Source organism: Eubalaena glacialis, chromosome 17 (genome assembly GCF_028564815.1).
Source record: "Eubalaena glacialis isolate mEubGla1 chromosome 17, mEubGla1.1.hap2.+ XY, whole genome shotgun sequence".
NCBI lineage: Eukaryota > Metazoa > Chordata > Mammalia > Artiodactyla > Balaenidae > Eubalaena > Eubalaena glacialis.
The window spans coordinates 13,608,301-13,626,596 of record NC_083732.1 but is presented as its reverse complement, the minus strand read 5'-3'; the positions used below and the strand labels follow the sequence as shown (position 1 = coordinate 13,626,596).

The window sequence follows — 18,296 nt, the reverse complement described above, 5'->3', positions numbered from 1 at the left end:
ATCCTTTCATTTCAGCTTGAAGAACTCCTTTCAGCATTTCTTGTAAGGCAAGTTTATTGATGATGAATTCCCTCAGCTTTTGTTTATTAGGGAAAGTCTTTATTTGGCCTTCATTTCTGAAGGACAACTTTGCTGGGTAGAGTATTCTTGGTTGACAGTTCCTTTCTTTCAGCACTTTGAATATAACATCCCATTCTCCTCTGATCTGCAAGTTCTCTGCCACTGATAGCCTAATGGGGATTCCCTTTGATGAGAGAATTTTTTCTCTCTTGCTGCCAAAATTCTGTCTTTGATTTTAGTTTTCTTACAATGTGTTTTGGAGAAGATCTTCTTGGATTGAAATTTTGGCGTGACCTATTCGCTTCATGAACTTCAATGTCCAAATCTCTCCATAGGTTTGGGATGTTCTCAGCCATTATTCTTTAAATAAGCTTTCTTCCCCTTTTTCTCTCTCATCTCCTTCTGGGACTCCAGTGATGTGTTCATTATTTCTTTTTTATGGTGTCCCATAAGTCCTGTAGGCTTTTTTTTTTTCTTTTTGCTCTTCTAATTGGATAATTTCAGATGACCTGTTTGTAGCTCACTGATTCTCTCTTCAGTTTAGTTAAATCTAACGTTAAAACTCTCTGTTCTTTAGTTCAGTCATTGTATTCTTCAGCTCCAAATTTTCTGTTTGGTTCTTTTTTGTTTTCAACTTTACTAAACTTCTCATTTTGTTCTTGTATTGTTTTTTCTGATGTCGTTAAATTGTTTATTTGTGATCTTTTGTAGCTCTCTAAGCATTTTTAGAATAATTGTCTTGAATTCTTTGTCAGGCAATTCCTGAATCTCCATTTCCTTGGGGCCAGTTACTGGAGGTTTACTATATTCCTTTGGTGGAGTCATGATTCCCTAATTCTTTGTGATCCCTGTAGCCTTGCATAAGTATCTGCACATTTGAAGGAGCAGTCACTTCTTCCAGATTTTGTGGACTGACTTCCCTAAGGGAAGACTTTCACCTGCAGGTGGGGGCATGCTGTGATGCTAGGGTCTATGGTACAGGGTGCAAGTGTGGGGACATGTAGTGGTCCCAGGTTCAGGGGTGTATGATGGCTCTTCAGCTCAGGCCACTGAGGTCCAAAGCATCAACAACTGTGTGGTCCTTTGCAAACACTTGTGGGTGGTTCATGGCGGCTGCAAGGGCTGTTGGGGTCCTTGGCAGCCCCTCCAGGTCCAATGGCTATAGATCAGGGCAAGCAGCATTAGTGACCAGAGCAGGTGGTATGCACACACTCAGCTGTGGGGACCGACTGCAGGTGCCTGTGTAGTAGCAGGGGCCAGATGCAGATATACTTTTAGTAATAGGGGCCAAGACAGGCAGCAAGGGTCAGGGTTAACCATGAGCTTACTGGAAACTACAGGAGCCCTGGTTGTTGGTGTGCCCTCCCATCACTACACAATCTCCCCCTGGGTGTGTGCACTGCAGTGAGGCTGGTGACAGGGTTGGGCGAGGCAGGTGTGCAGCTGGAGAAGCTAACTACAGGTGAGCATCATGGTGCAGGCCAGTGACAGAAGACAGGGCCTGAGCTGGGCCCACAGGCAGTTGCAGGGGCCCTGGCTGGCAGCATGCTCTCCTCTGGCTATACAATCTCCCTCAAGGTGGGCACGCTGCAGTGGAGCCTGGTAATGAGCATCAGTTCAGTTGCATGCAAGTGCCCAGCTGGAGGGGCAGCCCTGAGTACATGCACAGTGGTGGGGGTCAGCCACAGGGGTCAAAGCAGGTCAAAGGTTTGTACTTGCACAGCCACAGAGGCCTGAGCTGGCTGCTAGTACAGTTCCCAGGCTCTGCCAGGATTGGAGGTAGGGGGTGGGGAGAGGGGGAACTCAGACAGCTGGCATCAGCAAATATGAATACCTATGGGGCAAAAGCTGATGAAATCTGCAGGAGGTCTGTGGCAGCTGTGTTGGCCATTGGTTCCTTCTTCAGTGGCAATTCCTACTCGGTTTCTCTTTAAAGAGGTCACTGTGAACCATGATCACTCCCACTACATGGCTGCTATCAGTAGCCCCTGCTTTTCTTCCTTGTTCCTAGCCCTCGCTGTACGTTTCAGCTTTGCCAGTCTGGGTAAGATGAAACTGAAGCAGGGCCTTCGTGTAGTGCCCCAGAGACTGCAGAAGCTGGTTGCTTGCCTTGCTCTTCCTTTCCTACCGAGGGGAATGCCTTCGAACTGGGATATTCCCTCTTGGTACTGAGCAATGCTGATTTGGGGGATGGGATGATGCAGGCAAAATGAAGCTGTCTTTTTCTTCTTGTGCAGTTATTCTCCGTTTTTTTTGTTCCACTCTGTTGCTGAAACTTCTTAAGTAGACTCCAAATCTCACCCAGAGCTGTTTTTATTCGTGGATATCTAATTGTTGATCTTTGTTGGAGGATGGGGGCTGGGGTCTCCTATGTCACCATTTTGGTGACATCACCTATACCTACTAATCTATAACCTGCTTTTTCACTTAATGTTATTTTTGTGAAGATATTTCAAGGCTGATCAAAACACATTTACATTGATGTGTGTGTGTATATTTACTTTGATATTATACTAAATGCTGCTAATCTTTGAATTTTCACGGTTTACCTGTATTGACTCTCTTGCCTTCTCTGTATACAGTGATTTGTGAATAATGACAGTCTTGTTTCTTCGGGTTCTTAGCCTTTTTTTTTTTCTTTATTCTTTTGCTGGCAGTGACCCTCAGTATGAGAATCTGTGGAACTGGCATTAAAGTACATTTACTTTGTTTCTGACTTTAAAATGAATGCTTCTAACACTACTCTTGTATACAGATGCTTGCTGAAGATTTTTGGTAGATACTCTTTAATAGCCTAAGGAAGTACACTTTTTCAGTACTAATTTCTACAGATACTTTTTAAAAAATTTTATTTATTTTTATTTATTTATGGCTGTGTTGGGTCTTCGTTTCTGTGCGAGGGCTTTCTCTAGTTGTGCCAAGCGGGGGCCACTCTTCATCACGGTGCGCGGGCCTCTCACTATCACGGCCTCTCCTGTTGCGGAGCACAGGCTCCAGACGCGCAGGCTCAGTAGTTGTGGCTCACGGGCCCAGTTGCTCCGCGGCACGTGGGATCTTCCCAGACCAGGGCTCGAACCCGTGTCCCCTGCATTGGCAGGCAGATTCTCAACCACTGCACCACGAGGGAAGCCCAGATACTTTTTTTTTCTGAGTGTATTGATATTATCATATGGCTTCTTTTCTTTAATACATTACTATTAATATGATGAAATACACTAATAATGTTAAACTAATAATTGCATTCAGTAATGATGTTAATACCTTTTTCCTATATTTAGTTTGCTAACATACATTTCTAGGGTTGGTACCTACGTTCATAAGTAAGATTGGCTTATAATCGTTTTCCTCAGGCTATCACTTTCTTGCTGCTAATATTGGTCATTTGAACCTTCATTCTTTTGTTCTTAAGCAGATGTGCTAATAATTTTTCTATTTTAAATGTTTCAAAGACCAATTTTTGGTTTTCTTGATCCTCACCATTACTTTTGTTTTCCATTTTATCAATTTATCCTCTTTTTATTATGCCCTGTATTCTAATTTTTTTTGTATTACTATTTTTCTAACTTCTTGATTTAGACATATGACTCATCAATTTCTCATCTTTATTCTTCTGTAACAGGATCATTTAAGGTCATAAATTTCTTAGAAATGTCCTATTTAGTTTTGATTTGGTCCTAATTTTACTACAGTGTCTTCTTTAACCCACAAGTTATTTAAAGTCTGTTTTTTAATTTCTAAATGTAGATATATTTTGTCATTGATTTCTAAACTTAATTACACTGTAATCAGAGAACATTTGTTTGACATGAATTCTCTGACATTTGTTAAAACTTATTTTGTAGCCTGGTATTGAGTTAATTTTCAAAAAACTTCTAAGTGTGCTTGGGAAGCAATTCTGATCTTTTGGTTACTGGGATATAATGGAAGATCTATAATTTAAAATCCTGATGATATTGTCCATTTTTGCCGTATATATTTTGATAGTTTTACTGGACACACTCAGATTGTAGTATTTATATCTTCCTGGTATATTGAGCATTTTATCAGTATAGATGGATGTGCATATGTACATACATAGGTATATAGATACAGATAGACGTATTTTTATATTTGTACACTATATATAGTGATATACATATTACTATATTATCCCAAAAAGTGGTTTTGCCCTAAATGCTTTGCTATTAATATAGTTCTACCAGCTTTTTTTTCTTCAGTATTTGTATGGTATATATCTTTTTCCATTCTTTTGTTTTTGTTGTTTTTATGTCTCTTGTAACCAGTACTGAGGAGAATATTTTTATTATTCAATATTCATGCTCTTTTAAACTGGTGAATATAATCCTTTTTAATTAACTATTTACTGACGTATTTTCTTATTTCTTTTTTTTTTTTTTAATTAATTAATTAATTTATGGCTGCGTTGGGTCTTCGTTTCTGTGCGAGGGCTTTCTCTAGTTGTGGCAAGCAGGGTCCACTCTTCATCGCGGTGCACGGGTCTCTCACTGTCGTGGCCTCTCTTGTTGCGGAGCACAGGCTCCAGACGTGCAGGCTCAGTAGTTGTGGCTCACGGGCCTACTTGCTCCGCGGCATGTGGGATCTTCCCAGACCAGAGCTCGAACCCGTGTCCCCTGCATTAGCAGGCAGATTCTCAACCACTGCGCCACCAGGGAAGCCCTCTTATTTCTTTTTGAAACTATTTTTTTCTGATGCTTTTTTCTGTGTTTTTGTAGACACTTTCCCTCCCTTGAAGCTCCTTTACCTTTCCCCCGTTAATAAGGTAATTGTCTTAAATATTCCATCTGTACGCAGTGATAACCACATCAAAGTATCTCATTTTCAGAAATTCCAAGAGCCCTTCATTTCCTTTCTTTTTCAGGAAATTGCTCTAGCCGTTCTTTTAGATACTATGAAGATCTTGAGTTGAATAATCCTGCTATGTGTTGAATATATTGGCTTTTACTTACAGCGGATACCTCACTCATGTGTTTTATAATTTTTTTTCATGAGCTCTTCTTCAACAAGGTTTCAGATGAAAGAATTCTGCGTGGCCTGGCTTGAGGGTACATCTTTGTCTGGAGGGGTTTTGCATTTATTACCACAAACTGCCTCCTTATCAAATCTTACTGGTGTGTAGTTGCTTTGTTTTGTTTTAATTCCTACTCTTTCACTGAGGCTATTGCCCTTTGAAGTTCTAGTTTTATGCTAGAATCTCAGTTCCAGCTCCAAACTTTGGGCCCCAGATCTCAACCTTATTCCCTGTATGGTTGTGACAGATTCCCACAATTCTGAACCTGAACTACCATCATAACCCACGTGCACACAGCCCTAAGTGGCATTTTCTTCTTTATTTTAGGCTACTGGGAATTTCCCTTATGTTTGGGGGGGGGAAGCTCCACTCTACTTTTAAAGGAATGTTAATTATATTTTATTCAGTATTTTCTAGTTGTCTTGCAGCAGAAGAGTGTTGAAGTTTTCTAGTTCTCTCTATTGCTGGAAACGTTAAGTCCCGTGGCTCGTTGGTCATTAGCGTAAACTGTCTAAAAGCTTTTAAGATCTTTTCTTTATTCCTGGTATTCTGAAATTTTATGATGATGTAATTTGGCGTGGGTCTATTCATTGTGCTTTCAGTAACCCCTTTTAATCTGGAAATTCATGTTTTTCAGTTCTGAAAATTCTTGTATAAATGGTCTGATAATGTTCTCCCTTCTACTCTATTTTGTCTTTATGACTCTCATTCATCAGATGTTGGACTTATGATTTAATTTCGTATATTTTCTCTATTTGCCATCTTATTACCATTTTGTGCTACATCTTGGGAAATTTTCTCAACTTTGTTTTCTAATTATTCTATTGGATTATAAATTTCTCTCTTTTTTATTCTCTAATTGTTCCTTTTCTAAAGCATTTTGCTACCAGGGCTACCAGGCCTTGCCTCAGGGGGACGCTGCCGGGTCACCAGGCTGCTAACCTGGTGGGCAGGTTAGCACCTCGCACTAATAGGCCAGAGGGAGGACCCCAAAATGGAGTTTGCCAGCAGCCATGTCCTCGTGGTACCATGAGCTTCCCAAAATGGCTGCCATCAGTATCTATGTCCCCAGGGGGAGTCTCAGTCACACTGGCCTTCAAAGCCAGACAGTCTGGGGTTCATCTTCCTTTGCAGGAGCCCAGTGTGAGGCTCAGACCCCTTGTTCCTTGGGAAGAACCCCTGCAATCGTGATTTTCCTCCTGGTTATGGGTCATCTACCCAGGGGTGTGGTCTTGACTATACTGCATCTCCATCCCTCCTACCGTCTCGTTGTGGTTCCTTCTTTATACCTTTAGTTGTGGCAAATCTTTTCTGCTAGTCTTCAGGTCATTCTCATCCATAGCTGCTCAGTAAATAGTTGTAGTTATGGTGTGCCCTTGGGAGGAGGTGAGCTCTAGGTCTTCCTACTCCACCATGTTGGCCACCTATATGCTTTTCAGACAACAATAACAAAGTTAATAGCTTTCAAGCTGTCACTGTGTGCCAGACTCTCTGCTATGTGTTTTACTTCTAATGTTCCAGTTAATCTTAAAAACAAAAAACCTGTGGGTAGGTTTTAAAATGATCTTCAGTACAGATGAGGAATCTAAGGCTCAGAAATGTTAAAACCTCACCCAAAGTCACGCAGTCAATGCTGCAGAGCTAGTATTCCAGCCCAGAGCCATTGGATTCCCAAGTCCATGCTGTTGACTTTTACTCTAAACTGCCTCCACCTCTTAAATAGATCTGGCTGTGACTGGTAGTCATATAAGGAAAGGAATGCATGGGAATAACCACCAGCTTCCAAAGCCAGAAGGCTCTGCAAAGGAGCATCCTTTCCTTGGAATATCAGACGGCTGTTTGCAGTGAAGACCTGAGACAGTTGGTTGGTAAACAGTCTTAGGCCATCCTGACCAGGCCAGTGATACTTTGTCATCATAATCCAGGGTCAGTTCAGAATCACTTCATCCAGATGGGATCAGGCTCTACAGAAATGATTGATGGTAACCTGCCCATGGTGGGCTGATTAGAACTTTGAAATACCTGCATATATAATTCTTAGGGCAAAAAGCCCCTAACAGGACAGACCAGGATGTGAGACCCACCAACCAGACTGTCTCAAACACTAAGTCAGGAAGTTGGAAGGTGCTTCTTATTCTGAGATAGTCTCAGGAAATCCTGGAGACACTTACCCAGCCAGCAAATTATGGGCACTGGAGTTAGGCATATCCTGTGTCACTGTTTGGTAGCTGTGCATCCTTGGGAAAGTGACTTCACTTCTATGAACCTGAGTCTAGAAACACCTATAAAGTGGGTGGTACTTTACAAATCTCACATATTACTGTCCCCTATATCTTGATACAGGCATCTGCCTGCCACCCAGACTGAAATATCCATGTTACTTATCCAAGCACCCCTTCCCTAAAATATTACTGGAGAATACAATTCATTTTAATTTACTTTCCTAATATCAAAACAAAATACAGTTCCTGATTTTTGCAAATTCTTTTTTGTTGGTTTCTTTTAGACCAACTGTTTTCTGATGACGTTTCCTAGGAAGCCTTCTCCAGGTCAGGCCATAGGGTCTGTTTCCTCCATGGAATTTTCCTATGGGGAAGCTACTCTCCTCTGTGGGACGAGGATTCTTATCTTAGCATACGCCCCAGAAAACAGCACTTACAGACTCATCACCAGCGTGGTTGTTCAGATATTTCAGGTTCCTGTGGCTCTCCACCCTCTAAATAGAGCACTGCTTCCTCATCTCCACAGGTATTAGGTGATACACCTTAATATCAAAATCTGTCTCTGTAATGGGTTTAGAGGCAAAGATGATTAAAGGATTAGAAAATCTAACATGTAGAGAAAAGTGCTTTATCTCACAAGGGCAAGAAATCAGCCATTCCTCACTGAAGAACGGAACAAGAAAAAATGAAAAGTGTGCTGCGGTGTAAAGGATTAAGAAAATGTCTGATAATTAAATGTGGATATGAGTTAAATTAGGATAGTGTCGACTCTCCTTCTTTGGGAAACATAAAAGATGTGGTTTAGATGCATCAAATGGGGACAGTTGGGTCCAGTCCTAGATCCTTGTATCCTAGTATCCTTGCCCAAGGGCCGACAGATGGATCAAATGACCTCTCAGCATCCCTCCCAGCCCCACACTTCCGTTGTGCTATGCTTGTTGGATTAGCATGTTAGTTGAGTCAGAGTTGCCCTTGCAAGTTAGTGGAGGAGTAAGCTTCTTGAAAGAAAAACAGGTAAATTCATTGTCCCCAAAATAAATGCCTCTCTACCCTGTTCCAGATGAAATTATACCACCAGGGGTGTATTTCCTTCAGTCCCGAAGTATTTTTGGTCTTCTAGAGTTCCCTAACAGAATGTGGACACTGACACCTAAGTAAAGATGAAGTGACTAAACTTTATCAGATAAGGTCTTAGCAGAGATCAAGATCCTGCAGCAGACCAAGACGGGAAACGCAGGAAGAGGGAGTCCCAAATAGGAGACGTAGACGTGACTGCACGGGCAAACTGTGCCGTACTGAAAATGTATCTCTTGGCTTGTGCAGAAGATGGGGCTGTCCTCCATCCCCACTGAATTCAGTCGTTCTTTCAATGCCTGTGCAGCTCCTACCAGGCGTGGAGCACTAGACAAGCACCGGGAACACTGCTGTAAGCCAAACACGGTTCCAGCATTCCTGCAAAACACTGAACACGTGATTGACGTGTAGTCAGTTACCCTGTGGGGTCTGCACTCATGCAGCAAATAACGACTGAGTTGCTAATATGCACAAGGCATCGTTTCAGGCGCTTGGAATGGGGTGGTAACCAAGTGGACAAATCCTTTGCCCTCGTGGAGCTTACATTCTGGTAAGAGGCAGTTACGTGATGAAAGAAGCCCGAGAACTATGCTGAAGAAGAACTATGACGAGGGGCCCTACCCTAGCTGACAAGTCCCCCCCCCGAGAAAGGCATGTTTCTACTGACATGTGAAGGCTGAGGAGGAACTGGTGAACAGGCATCAGTCGTGGGGGGAGGTGACATCAGGAGAATGCTCCATTTAAAGTTACCAAACGTTGTCACGTTTGGTACCACGATTTGCTTGTATAGTAGGATGAAGGGTCACTTATATCTTTCTCTTTCTTACTAGTATTCAAATATTTGTGCAATAAATAATTTTAAGCAATATCAAAGTCATACTTAAAACTATTTTACCTCATTTTTATCTTGTGACTTTAATGGATTGGTCTTTAAACTATTACTTGTAAACGATCACATTCTATATGGCTGTCATATAATTTGGACACTAAATTCAAAATCAACTAGGAGTTTTACCCTGATGATGTAAGCATTGAGTCTAATTCTAAAATGTGTTTGGTATTGCTGTATGCAAACAAGACAACATGTTTGACATTGTGACATGGATCTTTCCTCACCTACATTGAAAATGAATTATAGGTTGGTTCCTGCACTACAGGTGGACCTGTGGCAGCCCAGCAGTATCTCCCAGGTATCAGAGGGAACAGTTACTGATGTCCATATTCCCCACAATGGTTCACGAGCCCTGTTAGCCTTCCTACAGGAAACCAACATCCAGTACAAGTAAGCATGCTTTTCCCTTGCTTAATTCATTTGTACTCAGTTAAACTGAATGATAACTGTATTCAGGTTATGCATTGAGTGCCAACAACTGTGTTTCAGGTTCTATTTTTCACATTGGGGAAACCAACATGAATATAACACAGTTATATTTGCCTTGCATGAGCTTCTTATTAGTGTAATGGGGGAGGGGGAAGCAACCACACTTCCCTGTCATTTCACCATTACCTCTAAGTAATCAGTGTAAACATGGAAGCATTTTACTGTGTGAGGAAAGGAGAGTAGCTTATCCACGCCTACAAGGTGGATAGGGAGACAGGGACAGAAAAAAGCCAGACTCTGCAGGAGCTGTGTCAGTTAGGCAAAGGATGAGACTCAGGACCTTGAAGGCAGAGGGGACAATGCAAGCAAAGACAAGCAGCAGCATAGTATGTGTGCAGGGAACTGGTACAAGTTGGGGAGTAGAAAGAAAAGACGCTGGAGAAGAGGGGGGAGGCCAGGTTGTGGGCAGCCTGCTGTTCAGAGTTAGGAGCTCAGACCTCATCTTGTGGGTGATGCTGCACAATTGGAGGATGTCAGCAAGGGAACCACATGTAAGTGGGCAGAGGAGCAGTACGAGGCCACAGTAGTGATCCAGATGAGAGATAACGAGGCCCGAGTCAGGACCAGAGTCCTAGAATCAAGAGAGAGCTCCAAAATATGTCTCAGAAGCAAAACCACCTGGCCTCTGCGCTTGTTTGGATGCAGGTGGAAGAGGAGGAACTCAAGGATGACTCCAAGTCTTTTGTCTTCGGTGACTGAGATTTAGATATTTTGAGGGTTTTGTTTGTTGTTTGTTTTTTTAAGGAATAGTTAAGCAGTAAGAATGGAACAAGTGGAAAATAGTCGCAGGAGTCAAAGAAGAAACAAAAACCTTTTGAGAGAAAGGATGTCAGTGGCACCAAGTGCTGCAGCGATATCCTGCCAGAAAAGGATTGATCAGTTTCCTTTGGATTTGATGACGGAAATTGCACTGGTAACTCTAATGTAGCATTGGATTGTCAGGAGCAGAGGACAGAAAAGTGAACAGGAGGTGAGAACATGGAACAGTAGAGCAGACTATTCTACTGCTCTTAGAAGTTACAATAGGGAGAGAGGCAGAGAGTGAGGAGCGACTACAGGAAGATGCTACATCAGTGGATGCTTGAGACTTGGCATGTTAGGGTAAGGAGGCAATTTTGGCCTGTAGGCTGAGGGGAAGGACCAGCAAGGAAGGAGACATTGATGATGCAGGAAAGAATGCACAGATGAGGGAGGGGGTTTCAACACTAGGAAAGATAGCTTATCCTATAAGACCAAAGAGGTAACTGTGGATCTAGTTAAGATTGTGGAGAAGAGAGTCAACAAGTTTAAAGAGATCATAACTGACAGCCAAATTATCTGGATGAAGTGAGAAGCAAAATTTATCTACTCAGAGTAAAGAAATAGGGGTTAAAGAGTGTTGCGAGAGAAAAATCGGGGTAAGAACCAATAATAGTGGTTGTCGCAGAGAAGAGAGATTGCAGCACTGACACAGAGTTGAGGTTTTGGTGGTTAGGACCACAAAAAGATCAGGGTGGAGGGAAGTTGAGGTTCCTAGTGAGATACTAGCTCAAGTATTCATCCATGGGGTCTAGTCTGGATAGGAAGGGAGGAGAGTCTAGGAAGAATGATGGGACAAAACGGAAGAATCAAGAGTATTAAGATCTTTATATTTAAAACAGGTGTGAGGGCAACAAACTGGAAGGAAAGAAGTTTTGATAAAGTGTAGGCTATTGGATGTTAAGAGTTCTGGGGAAGAACATTTATGGCTGGCGACAAGATTATAGGGGTAGCAATGAAGGAGATGGCTGAGGTGGAGATCATTGAGGCTGATGCGGTCAAGAATGAGTGGGCTTAATCACCAGAAAACCATCCCAGCAGTCTTGAATCTCCTTGGCTTATGGCTAGATTAGAGGTGGAGGGAGAAAATGTACTCCTGGGACAGGAAATACCAGCTTGGAGGTAAGCAACCAGGAATGGCCTGATGCTGAAGGGAGGATGAGTTTTTCCTGGAAGTTAGAAGATTAATGGGGCAGCACCAATGGGAGCCCAGGAGGATGCTGACCTCCCTCCCTTCTGGCCCCGTGGTTGGATAAGTGGGAGAAGAGACAGCCACGGAAGAATCTGTGTCCTTGAGAGAGTCTGGTTTCTATTGGGGCAAGAATATGAGAAGAGAGAGTTCTCTGAAGAGACTGGAGGATGTAGGAATTTTATTTACGATCAAAGAGGGATTCCAACAGGCACAAGGCGAAAGGATGTGGTGAAGAGATGGAGAGTCAGTGTAGAATCTGAGGGGGGAGAAACACAGGCTAGTGATTTAGTGAGAAGGGAAGGAGTGAGTTACCTTCTGTTTGGAACCCTAGGATTTCAGGGCTGAGAGGCATGATTGTAAATGACTAACCTCAACTACTCCAACTTTTCAACAAGTGGTTGTACTGCCAAAACGGGCAGAAAGATCCCTGATGATGTCTGGCGAGGCCTGGGAAGGGTTCATGGCTCTGAGTCAATGGTGAGAACCCTAGTCTCGGTGGAAGGCTGGGCCAAGGGGTACAAAGGGGCTGTGACATCCCTCCCTGGTCCACACAAATACCTACCTGCCAGAGACATATTTACAGGCTTATTAAAGTACTTACAGGCTTTTTGCAGAAAGGTATTTTATCTGTGTTTCTAGAACAGGGTAGAGTCACAGCTGTGTATAAAACTCTTGTTCATATTGAACACATTTTAGTCATTGCTGTAGCTTTGAAGGCATGCTTTGATTCTCTGAATGCCTTTCGGGGAAGTGCTTATATATCTATAGGTCCTCAGTAAAAACTCACATGCTTCATTAATTATTATTTGGAAGAAAAGAATATACCAGTTATTAATTATTATTTGGAAGAAAAGAATATACCAGTTATTTTAACAAGTCTCTATTTCCTGCCATTCAATATAGGTCATGTGGAACTGATACAGAATCAAATATCACCCTTTATTCCACAGAGAATAGAGTCTAAAAAACGAGTGTTTTAAACCAGTTTTCTCCTCATGGAGAGCACTCATTTAGAATTATTCATTTTGTTGTTCCCAAGATAATAAACAGAGAACAGTCAGTTAAGTTCCACGGGGCTGGTAGGGTAGGTAGAGATCATTTTAATTGACTTTTATTATTGTAGCCAGGGGTATTTTCAAAAGATGATCACTTACTCTGTACAACTGTACATAATATATACAGTCATCTTTATGTGGCCCCATGTGTCTGGCCCCAGGTGATCCAGCCCTCTTAACGATATGACATAGGAGATGACTCCTTTTGCCATAAAAAAATTTCAAACATTTTGAAAATTAAATACCTTTAAAATTTCAAATTTTGACCACCCCTCTTCTCCTCCCTGGAAGCTTTGGGGAGGTGGTTTTGTACTAAGTGATGACATCACTTGGAAAGTTCTTAATAGATCTAGGAGTCGCTGTTTTAGGAGTGCATACAATTGGGGTAGAAACAATAATCAGCCATAAGGAACTAAGAAACTACAACAGTTTAAAAAAGCCATTTTGGGCTCCATTTCATGGGCTTTTCACCAACTTGCTGGTTTCCAGTTGCCTACTTGACAAGGAGCAAGTAGGCAGACCTGGTGTGACAGCCCAGCAGTCAGGAAGCTGTTGCTGTGCTACTGCTGCCACCACTGTCGTTACCACAATTGCCTCTCATGCCAGGAAGCTGGTGACTAGACCCTGGAGTTCTGAGTCCAGCCACCTGACTGCCTCTAAACAGTCACACCTCTGCGACCTCAACGCGTCACAGCAACAGCAGCAGGAGATGGCCTCTGCCTCGTTCTTAACTTCCTGTCTTGTCAGAGTTCACAGATTTGTACCCAGAACCACAGGTGCAAGAGAGTTGAGGAAAAGTACTTTTCAGCTTCCCAGCCCTTTCAGCACAGGAAGTCCAAAGAGGGCGTAGGCATAAATGCTGAGAGGCAGTTGACCACATCCAGCAGACACACTCAAGAGAGGAGAGAGGAAGCAAGGACCAGCTGTATTCTAATACTCTCTTCCACTTTTATCTAGTATAGAACCTAAGAGGACTGAGAGCCATCAGTTTCCAGATTAATTAGCCTAAATTACTGGTTTCCAGACCGTAGCCTATATTTGAGCCTGACAATATATTAAAATCACCTGGTGAGCTTTTTCGAAAGGCCCGATACCTATGCACAGGAGATTCTTGTCTAAGTAAGGCTCAGTGTGGCATATTTTTTAAAGCTCATGGGTGATTTTAAAGCAGCCCATCTTGAGAATCACTGGCCTAAATGAATGGATAAATACTGGGGATCCAAAGGCCAGCTCTATTTAGGGCACTTGGAAACTTTAAAATAAAACTGAGAAGCTTAAGGGTTGATTCATCAAAGAAACTAATACCCAACTAGAGTGATTCCACAACCTCAAACTGAAAAACCTCATCGTTTACTTTGGTGAAAACACTATCAAACTTGACTAGAAAATATTAAGGTAAATATTTTGTAGGAGCAATTATCCATTAGAATTATTTTGACAGTTCATTTCGTTATGTGATTAGTAATATGTTTATCATTATCAGTTGATAAATGACTTAAGAATCTAATCAATTAAGGAGCATAGTTTTTCATACTGAAACTCTTGAGAAAATATTAGCTTTCTAAGGGGTACACTGGTGGTTCTACCAAACAAGCAGATGCATCAGCATCAGAACTTTCTGATGATGAATATGAGGAATTGGTCTTACCTTGAGGGGAAACAAGTTATCTGTGCTTGTTTATATTGGGTTGGCCCAAAAGTTCATTCACAGTTTCCTGATGTGGGAAAACCCGAATGAACTTTTTGGCCAACCCAGTATTTAGAAAGTCTATCCATTTTGGAAATAATGCAAAAGTAATACACTAGAGCTCAATTTTGTAAACATGCTGTAACAGTTTTTATAATTTTGAAAATTTTTTTGTATGTGTTCATGTATCTTTTTAAACTGGAAATTCAGAAGGAGATTCTTCTGTAGGTTGCTGGCTTTGGTAAATCTTTTTACTTTTTTTCCCCTTACTTTCCTGAAATAGAGAATAGTAGCCAGGAGAAATGGATAGATTGTACTGGCAAGGGAAAGACAGCTGAAAATTGCCTACTGTGACTGGAATTTCTTGACAGTTTATAACCAACCAACTCAGCCGTAATCAGACTTGCATTTTTCTTGACCACCCCAGATTTGCTGACAACACAAGAAGATTGGACGTTGACAAAGAAGTTCATTTGGTTCTTTACACCCACACTGGCAATATTGTAAAGTTCTTTAATCCATACAAATCTACTTTCATCTGTAACTTCTTTCTTTGAGGGAAGAAAGAAAGAACTAATACAGATCATATTCAGACTGACAATCTAAACTCCACTCATATTTTGAGCCATGGCAAGCAGCTACCAAGTGAATTTACCAATGTGGTGCCACCACACCTTACCTTGATTTTTAATATGTTTCTAGTTTTAAAGTTGAAAATTGAAACAAAAAGAACAGTAAGCTGATGATAAATTCCAGATTAAGTGCTTTGTCCACCATGGGTCCTCGGTAAATAACGAATGAGTAAATCAAAAGGAATTTCCTACACCCAGCATAAGCCTAAGTAAATTTACTTCCTTTGAGGACCAAAAAGTATTTATTCAAGTAATTCAAGATAATTTTTCTATTAAGTGGCTTACATAGGTCAACTTTGAAAGTCATTTAAAGATGCCATTACACGTTCTTTTAATGGCACTGAAACCAGCAAGCCACAGGTTCTTTGGGATGATAAAATATGAAAGCAAAGTTTTTTAGCTACCTGCCAGGCCCAGGAAAAATCACTGAGAGGCTCTTTAACATCTTTACGTAAAGGAGTGAGCACCTTGTTACTTCATGGCACTCTAGTTAGAGGAGATTGGTGAGTACTGGGGTGACAAGCCTATATCTAGCTCAGGGGTCTCATCAAGAACACCAGTCCCTCCCATCAGGAAACTTACACAAGCCTCTTAGATAGCCTCATCTACCAGAGGGCAGACAGCAGAAGAAGAACTACAATCCTGCAGCCTGTGGAACAAAAACCACATTCACAGAAAGATAGACAAGATGAAAAGGCAGAGGGCTATGTACCAGATGAAAGAACAAGATAAAACCCCAGAAAAACAACTAAATGAAGTGGAAATAGGCAAGCTTCCACAAAAACAATTCACAATAATGATAGTGAAGATGATCCAAGACCTCGGAAAAAGAATGGAGGCAAAGATCGAGAAGATGCAAGAAATGTTTAACAAGGAGCTAGAAGAATTAAAGAACAAACAAACAGAAATGAACAATACAATAACTTAAATGAAAACTACACTAGAAGGAATCAATCGCAGAATAACTGAGGCAGAAGAACGGATAAGTGACCTGGAGGAAAGAATGGTGGAATTCACTGCTGCAGAACAGAATAAAGAAAAAAGAATGAAAAGAAATGAAGACAGCCTAAGAGACCTCTGGGACAACATTAAATGCAACAACATTCGCATTATAGGGGTCCCAGAAGGAGAAGAGAGAGAGAAAGGACCAGAGAAAATATTTGAAGAGATTATAGTCGAAAACTTCCCTAACATGGGAAAGGAAATAGCCACCCAAGTCCAGGAAATGCAGCAAGTCCCATACAGGATAAACCCAAGGAGAAACACGCCAAGACACATAGTAATCAATTTGGCAAAAATTAAACACAAAGAAAAATTATTGAAAGCAGCAAGGGAAAAACGACAAATAACATACAAGGGAACTCCCATAAGGTTAACAGCTGATTTCTCAGCAGAAACTCTACAAGCCAGAAGGGAGTGGCATGATATACTTAAAGTGATGAAAGGGAAGAACCTACAACCAAGATTACTCTACCCAGCAAGGATCTCATTCAGATTCGAAAGAGAAATCAAAAGCTTTACAGACAAGCAAAAGCTAAGAGAATTCAGCACCACCAAACCACCTCTACAACAAATGCTAAAGGAACTTCTCTAAGTGGGAAACACAAGAGAAGAAAAGGACCTACAAAAACAAACCCAAAACAATTAAGAAAATGGTCATAGGAACATACATATCGATAATTACCTTAAACATGAATGGATTAAATGCTCCAACCAAAAGACACAGGCTTGCTGAATGGATACAAAAGCAAGACCCATATATATGCTGTCTACAAGAGACCCACTTTAGACCTAGGGACGCATACAGACTGAAAGCGAGGGGATGGAAAAAGATATTCCATGCAAATGGAAATCAAAAGAAAGCTGGAGTAGCTATACTCATATCAGATAAAATAGACTTTAAAATAAAGAATGTGACAAGAGACAAGGAAGGACACTATATAATGATCAAGGGATCAATCCAAGAAGAAGATATAACAATTATAAATATATATGCACCAAACATAGGAGCACCTCAATACATAAGGCAACTGCTAACAGCTATAAAAGAGGAAATTGACAGTAACACAATAATAGTGGGGAACTTTAACACCTCACTTACACCAATGGACAGATCATCGAAAATGAAAATAAATAAGGAAACAGAAGCTTTAAATGACACAACAGACCAGATGGATTTAATGGATATTTATAGGACATTCCATCCAAAAACAGCAGATTACACTTTCTTCTCAAGTGTGCACAGAACATTCTCCAGGATAGATCACATCTTGGGTCACAAATCAAGCCTCAGTAAATTTAAGAAAATTGAAATCATATCAAGCATCTTTTCTGACCACAACACTATGAGATTAGAAATGAATTACAGGGAAAAAAACGTGAAAAGCACAAACACATGGAGGCTAAACAATACATTACTAAATAACCAAGAGATCACTGAAGAAATCAAAGAGGAAATCAAAAAATACCTAGAGACAAATGACAATGAAAACACAACGATCCAAAACCTATGGGATGCAGCAAAACCAGTTCTAAGAGGGAAGTTTATAGCTATACAAGCCTACCTCAAGAAACAAGAAACATCTCAAATAAACAATCCAACCTTACACCTAAAGGAACTAGAGAAAGAAGAACAAACAAAACCCAAAGTTAGCAGAAGGAAAGAAATCATAAAGATCAGAGCAGAAATAAATGAAATAGAAACAAAGAAAACAAAAGCAAAGACCAATAAAACTAAAAGCTGGTTCTTTGAAACGATAAACAAAATTGATAAGCCATTAGCCAGACTCATCAAGAAAAAGAGGGAGAGGACTCAAATCAATAAAATTAGAAATGAAAAAGGAGAAGTTACAACAGACACCACAGAAATACAAAGCATCCTAAGAGACTACTACAAGCAACTCTATGCCAATAAAATGGACAACCTGGAAGAAATGGACAAATTCTTAGAAAGGTATAACCTTCCAAGACTGAACCAGGAAGAAACAGAAAATATGAACAGACCAATCACAAGTAATGAAATTGAAACTGTGATTAAAAATCTTCCAACAAACAGAAGTCCAGGACCAGATGGCTTCACAGGTGAATTCGATCAAACATTTAGAGAAGAGCTGGCACCCATCCTTCTCAAACTCTTCCAAAAAATTGCAGAGGAAGGAACACTTCC

General features: G+C 41.0%; 1 protein-coding gene across 1 annotated transcript in view; it reads left to right on the top strand.

Annotated features, from left to right (window-relative positions):
• Nucleotides 1-18,296, top strand: part of CPA6 (carboxypeptidase A6) — a 264,184-nt gene that overhangs the window by 170,776 nt on the left and 75,112 nt on the right. Inside the window, exon 3 of the mRNA XM_061171752.1 lies at nucleotides 9,543-9,667. Within this exon, the coding sequence (XP_061027735.1) occupies nucleotides 9,543-9,667 (125 nt within the window). The remainder of the gene's footprint in view (nucleotides 1-9,542; nucleotides 9,668-18,296) is intronic.